We start from the raw sequence: 6,661 nt of genomic DNA on the forward strand, positions 1-6,661 counted from the left end.
GAGGTACAGGCAGTTCAGGGTGGCATGGCTATAATCAGTCCATTGTATCATTGGTACAATTATTCTATAGTAGAATATGTTCACATGTCTCGTCGTAACATGTCAACAGTTGTTCCCGGGTTACATTGTTACACTTGCTCTCTTGTAGCATGACTACAATCGTTGCATACTAACATTGCTACAATCGATGCTTGGAAATTGAAAAAGAAACTGCCCGTCTGATTGCTTTGAAACAATTGAACAACCATTTCATTTGGAACAGTTGTCGGGTCGCTCGTTCCGTTGGTTCAATGAAACGTGGCACAAATAACAGTTAACAGGCTTTATTCAGAGAACATTAACAAGCAGAGTTACACAGATAAAGAGTGTTCGGGCGGCACGACCAGCATAACTTGGTTAAAAGGTCCGCACACGTGTAACACTGCTAAAAGACTCCCGGATCAACCCGCCACTGACTGACGACGCATTGTCACAGCGAGAAATCCGCTAAATTAAACATGAGAAAACATGACAAAACCTAATGCAATAACGAGGAAATACTTAAATAATACAAGGCTAGCGTGAGACAGGCGAACTCATAATAATACAATATACAAATGTTAAAAATTACACCCTACAACAGAACAATTTCAGAGAAATTTGTAGGTTAATCCGTACAATAGGTTCCACTGGTGCTGATTTGTGCCCAGCAACTCGGACTGGCAAGGTGTGTAAGCTATTCTGAAATTAGTTCACGTCATTTATTTTTTAAGGGTTTTGCATAGTGTGATTTAGTCTGAGCATAGTAAACGTTGTGCATATAACTTTCAACTACAATTTAGAGATCAAACGATTAAGGTGATATTCAACGAGTTTTGGTTATTTCCTACCTGGAGTCTGGAACCTGACATGGCAGCAATAACGACCCTGGACTTCTCAATAGGTCTTCCTTGCAAAGAAGACTATGTGGCACTTCATTAACCGGACGACACGACTCGTACTATGTGTTGAAAGTAAATCTCAAATGCACGCGCCACTTAGAGGCCATCTGGTACACTTTGGTGTTCCTTGTTCTATAAACACTGCAGCCGTATGCGACACATATATAAAACACTGTCGCAAGAGATTGAAGCTTTGTTGTATTTGTGGCTGTGCCAATAATTTGCTCATCATTGTGGATGTGCCAATAATTTGCTCAATAATAAATCATTGCTCAATTCGTAAGCGGGATCACCAGCAAGCTCCTAATCTCTGCATCTTCGTTTGTATATGACTCGGGATTACGACACCCCTGGGTCATCGACAGTCGTAAAACAGTTATCACCGTTAATCGCAATTTAAGTAAGATGCTCCAACTCTTCCCTGGTAGTGTCGGAACAAGACCGCCGACTCTATATAAGGATGTTGCTTTCACAGCAACATCCTTATTATAAATACAGCAACAACTCTAACCTCGGCGATTAAATGGACCACGTCTGTGAGCCAGCCGGCTCAGTTCAGAAAGGCTTATTGGTGGGACAATACAAAAATCATGCACAACTATAAACTCGCACAGTTCTATCTGGAGTTTAGTTGCAACAGTTACAACATGTTTCGCACCAGTCAATCCTACCAACTCAATTGAATGATCATTTAAGATCTTATCAGCCCCTAAAGCAAGGGTTTGCACGAAACCTTTAGCAATTAGACTTACTTGAGCTCCCGTATCAACGAGAGCGCAACATGACGCACCCTGGACGCGAATGTCATTAAGTGTTGGGACGCTGCAATCGTCCACCTTACAAAACAATAGGTCAAGATCGTACTCTTCGTCCTCAATGGGTTCAGCCACGCTATCAACCGCAACGGTTTCCTCAGCAAGTTCCAATTTAGGAGGAGAAAAATATTTCAATTCGATCAAAGGATTATAATGGATACCTGCCAAACATTGCAAAGACAATACCTCCTCGCTATTACACATGTCATGTCTATAAATTACAGGTGACTTACAACAATAATACACGTCTATCCTTACATTGAACAATTTGCTGGCAACGTATAACACTTCTAAACACGGCAAATTTCCTGGAATTTGCATTAATTTCAAAGCAAGTTTCGTCTCTGAGTTGGCAGACAATTTATAACCTTTCAAATCTGAGAGAATATCCTCGACAAGCACCCGCCGTAGTTCTACATGGGATTGAGGGCAACCTTTCACTCGGTGACTCTTAAACAATACTCTTTGCAGGCTAATGAAAAGAGAGTCTCCACCACCTGGCGCAGGCGAACCATCTAAAATTAATCCTGCAGGTAATGACTGGTCACATTCACCCTCAGTCTCGATACCAGGAGCAGAGGTCCATCGACATAGTCGGTCCGCAGCAACATTCAACCTACCAGGGGTGAACCGTATTTCAAAGCTGAATTCTGCTAAATCCTCTACAGTACGAGCAAGTCGGCTACTTACCAACTTCATGTTATGTAAATACACAAGAGCTTGGTGGTCAGTATGCACAATAAAATCAATCCCGTACAAGAAAGGTCGCAAATTCTTAACTGCCCAACGCAACGCAGCTAATTCCCTCTCAATTGTGGAATAATTCTTCTGGTTTTTAAGAAACGTCGTAGAAGCATACACAATGACCTTCGAAACGCCCCCCTGCTTCTGCATCAAACAGGCTCCTGCTCCTGTGGCCGAAGCATCAACCCAGAGCTCAAGCTTTTCAGCATTGGGTGAATAGTCTGGGTAAGCTAATATGCATTCCTCGGCGACGAGCTTCTTCAAGGTCTCGAACGACTCAAGCATCTGATCGGACCATTTGAGTTTAACCGAGCCTCGCTTGCCAGTAAATTTAGAAAGAGGTTGCATTAGGTCTGAACAAAATGGCACAAATTTCCGTTGAAAATTAATCAAACCTAAGAATTTCTGCAGGTCTCTAACTGTCGTCGGTCTAGGATACTAGACCGACGAATAGGATAGTAGTGTAATAATAGGATAGATCCTATAGGATAGGATCTAGGATAGTACTGCTTCAACGAATTTTGGTGTCTTTCGAATGCCAGACTCACTCACAACATGACCCAAAAATTCCACCTCGCGTGATACCCACGTACATTTTGATGGCTTTACCTTAATGCCACTGTCTGCCAGAATAGATAAAACTTTATGCACGAGGGATACATGAGACATGAAATCAGATTCGACAATGAGAATATCATCAATGTAAATTTTAACCTTATCGCTAGAAACTTCTTTGTATAAAATATTCTGCAAAGTTCGCTGAAAGGCCGAAGGAGCCGTCTTTAGCCCAAATGGCAACCGTCTGAACTGCCATTGATTATTATTCGTAGTGAATGCTGTAATTTCCTTGCTGGATTCATGCTAAGGTACCTGATAATAACCCTTTATCAAATCAAGGCACGTAAAGAACTTAGCACCGCCCAAACTATACAAAGAATCCGTTAAATTGGGAATCGGGTGGTTGTCAGCTTTAATTACTTTATTGAGTTTACGATAGTCAATGCACATTCTAATGGTCTTATCAGGTTTGCGGATGGGAACAATAGGAAACGCCCACGGAGAAACGCTAGGTTCTATGATTCCTAATGCGTGCAAATCCTCACATTGTTTGTTAATTTCGTCTTCAATTGGTTTAGGAAAACGTCTTGGGCGCTCGTAAATGGGAGTATCGTTCATCAGTTCAATTTTGTACTCTGTGGATTGAGTCCGACCAATATCTTACTAAGGTCTTCTGAGGTGGAGTTAATGTTTGTAGCCCTGAAGAGCACTCCGATTGTTCAGGGCGTCTTTGTTTAAACGTCCGTTCGAACAATCTTTTCCCAAGTGATTGCCTTGGCATTGCGGACAACGTAAAGATCGGTTTCTCTTCGGACACTGAGCGGAAAAATGTCCAACTTCGCCGCAAAATGTCCAACTTCGCCGCAGTTGTAGCACGACTGTCTGGTTCGACACTTATCTTCAAGGTGTCCTGATTTCCCGCACCACGTACAAAAATTATCGTTGCGGGTCAGGCGCCGTACACGTGAGGAGAACGCAGATTTGTAGTCGACTCGCGGCTGTTTGAGATGACCTCAGGCCTATTACCATGAGTTGCAGAGACATTATCCTCAACTCGACAGGCTGCGAATCTTACACCCAACGTTTTGACGTCATCCAGGTCGACACGTGCAGTCTTTCCGCTGGTTTCATCCATGTCGCGTGCCAATCCCATCAACGATTTCCAGGGAAGTTTGAATGAATAATCTCTTTCGATACGACTATGGCGTTCGATGGTTCGTACTTCTCGCGAAAACTGACCCGGCACTGATCGTAAGAATTGCTCACGTGCTTCACGGGCGCACTCCTTGTCGTTGTCGTATCCTTGCTGGGCCATGTTCATCAAGCGCATTCCATAGAGGTAAAGCTTCTCTCCGGGTTCAATTGAGGCTTTCCTGAGTTCACGCCGCCAATAAGATCTCTTGCCGATCTTTTGCGTCCTGTACCAACGTAAGAGCTCACTCTTCAGATACGAGTACTGGCAACTCGACGTACACAAGCGGCTGTAAACTTCCTTCACTTCACCTGACAGGAAGTCTCCTAAATGTCTCGCACACTCCCTCGAGCTGCCACCAACAAACTTGCGGTTGAAATAATGCTCGTAGTCAGATAAGAAATCTTTCAGATGTTGTTGACCATCGACAACAAAAATGTTAGGTTTCACTACCTTTGTTGAAACGACATTATGGTTATAATTAAACACTATTTCTTCTTCCGAAGAAGACGCATCTTCGTCTGAATCCGAGATGGTTATGGTCTCGATAACCGCCCTCCGAGAAACTTTCTGTGACGAGATACCGCGGCCAGCCTCCTTCTTGACTAAAGGGATTTTCTTCCTGGCACCTCCATGGCTTTCTTTGCTCAACGTGTCAGGTTCCAGCACAGGTGAGTCATCACTGTTCTCACTCTCAAAATGAACACAGCGGTCAGCCATTGGCGTACTTCTCCAAAAATCTGCGTCTGAGAGCAATTCAAGGATATCGTACCATGCACTGTAGGCTTTGCGCATGACATCACCCTCACCAATCGCAAATCTACGTGGAGATCTGGCCAAAAGTTCAGCAAAATGACCGGCGGCTATATCACAGCATTTGGAAGAACTCACATCATGCGCGGGTAGCAGGTTCCATCTTAATTGGTCGATCTGTTGGAGTAGAGTAGTCTCATCAGCCGGGACATTAAACTTCCCCTGCAAAAGTGCACTTCTCACTTGAGGATGGCTGAACTGAAGAAGCAAACTCTGAATTCTGATCACTTTACTGAGGTCTACATCATCAGTAGGTTCCGCACTCCGACTACTTTTACCAGTCACTTCACACTGCGGTGAATTATCGTTAGTCTCTGACATCACAAGCCCACCACTTCACTAATCTGAACCAATAAAACCACAGAACGAAAGTTCGAAATGTTAAACACGTTGGGCGCCAATTGTTGTCGGGTCGTTCGTTCCGTTGGTTCAATGAAACGTGGCACAAATAACAGTTAACGGGCTTTATTCAGAGAACATTAACAAGCAGAGTTACACAGATAACGAGTGTTCGGGCGGCACGACCAGCATAACGTGGTTAAAAAATCCGCACACGTGTAACATTGCTAAAAGACTGCCGGATCAACCCGCCACTGACTAACGACACATCGTCACAGCGAGAAATCCGCTATATTAAACACGAGAAAACATGACAAAACCTAATGAATTAAGGAAATAATTAATACAAGGCTAGCGTGAGACAGGCGAACTCACAATAATACAATATACAAATGTTAAAATTTACACCCTACAACAGTGTAACTCACATGGCAGTGGAGTTAGTCGCGCTGGACTCGTACATGTACAGGTCATCCCGATACCGTCTGCGGCGGTAGGCCGCTGAACGCGTGGCCAGCACTGCCCCAGAGATGGAAGAGTCCACCACCAGGAGGCACAGTGGCTATTCGTGGACAGTCATGAAGTAAAATAAATGTAATTGTCTAATATTTGTATCACAATAATTTTTGTTCATAAATACTCACAGATATATATAAAAAATACACATTTTAATTATGCATTTTACTCCCATGTCCCGTATGGACATCACCGCTAAACACGTTTTCTTTGTTCAAGTATCTGCAACGAATTTACACTCCAAAGTATTGTCATTCGAACATTATCCTGCCATATAAATGCCGGTGATCCAAATGTGCTTCATGACTATATAGGACTTCTCCGAAATTTAAAGTACCTCGATTGCCTTACTCGCAAATAAACAAGGCTTTTAACAGCAAATGATATGAATGTAAAATTGTCATATCTTTTTGAAGAAAGTTTTCAGTATAATCTCATTTTCATTAAAAGTCAAACTCACCAATGACTCGTTACAGTCACCATATATCAAATTACCTCTGACTCGTTAGAGTCATCATATATCAAACTCACCACTGATTCGGTAAAGTCGTCATTTATCGAACTCACCGCTCACTTGTTACAGTCACCATCCATTGAACTCACCTTGGATAGTTACCTTACATCGGATTCACGACTGATTCTTTAGTCACCAGTTATCGAACTCACCACTCGCTACACCCTCCTCATATCGAACTCTCCGCTGACTCGTAACAGAAAACTTATATCTAACTAACCGCTGACTCGCTAAAGTCAACTTATATCGA

The 6,661-nt window shown here is 43.0% G+C and overlaps 1 protein-coding gene across 1 annotated transcript in view; it reads right to left on the reverse strand.

Annotated features, from left to right (window-relative positions):
- LOC108680244 (reelin) overlaps positions 1–4,949 on the reverse strand; it is a 79,802-nt gene extending 74,853 nt beyond the window's left edge. The window contains exons 1-3 of the mRNA XM_047879756.1: positions 4,304–4,949; positions 2,635–2,832; positions 1,785–1,896 (exon numbers count right to left, since the gene is read on the reverse strand). Of these exons, the coding sequence (XP_047735712.1) occupies positions 1,785–1,896; positions 2,635–2,832; positions 4,304–4,949 (956 nt within the window). The remainder of the gene's footprint in view (positions 1–1,784; positions 1,897–2,634; positions 2,833–4,303) is intronic.
- Between the last annotated feature and the right edge of the window lie 1,712 nt (positions 4,950–6,661).

This window comes from Hyalella azteca, unplaced genomic scaffold (assembly GCF_000764305.2).
Source record: "Hyalella azteca isolate HAZT.00-mixed unplaced genomic scaffold, Hazt_2.0.2 contig3755, whole genome shotgun sequence".
NCBI classification, from domain to species: Eukaryota; Metazoa; Arthropoda; class Malacostraca; order Amphipoda; family Hyalellidae; genus Hyalella; species Hyalella azteca.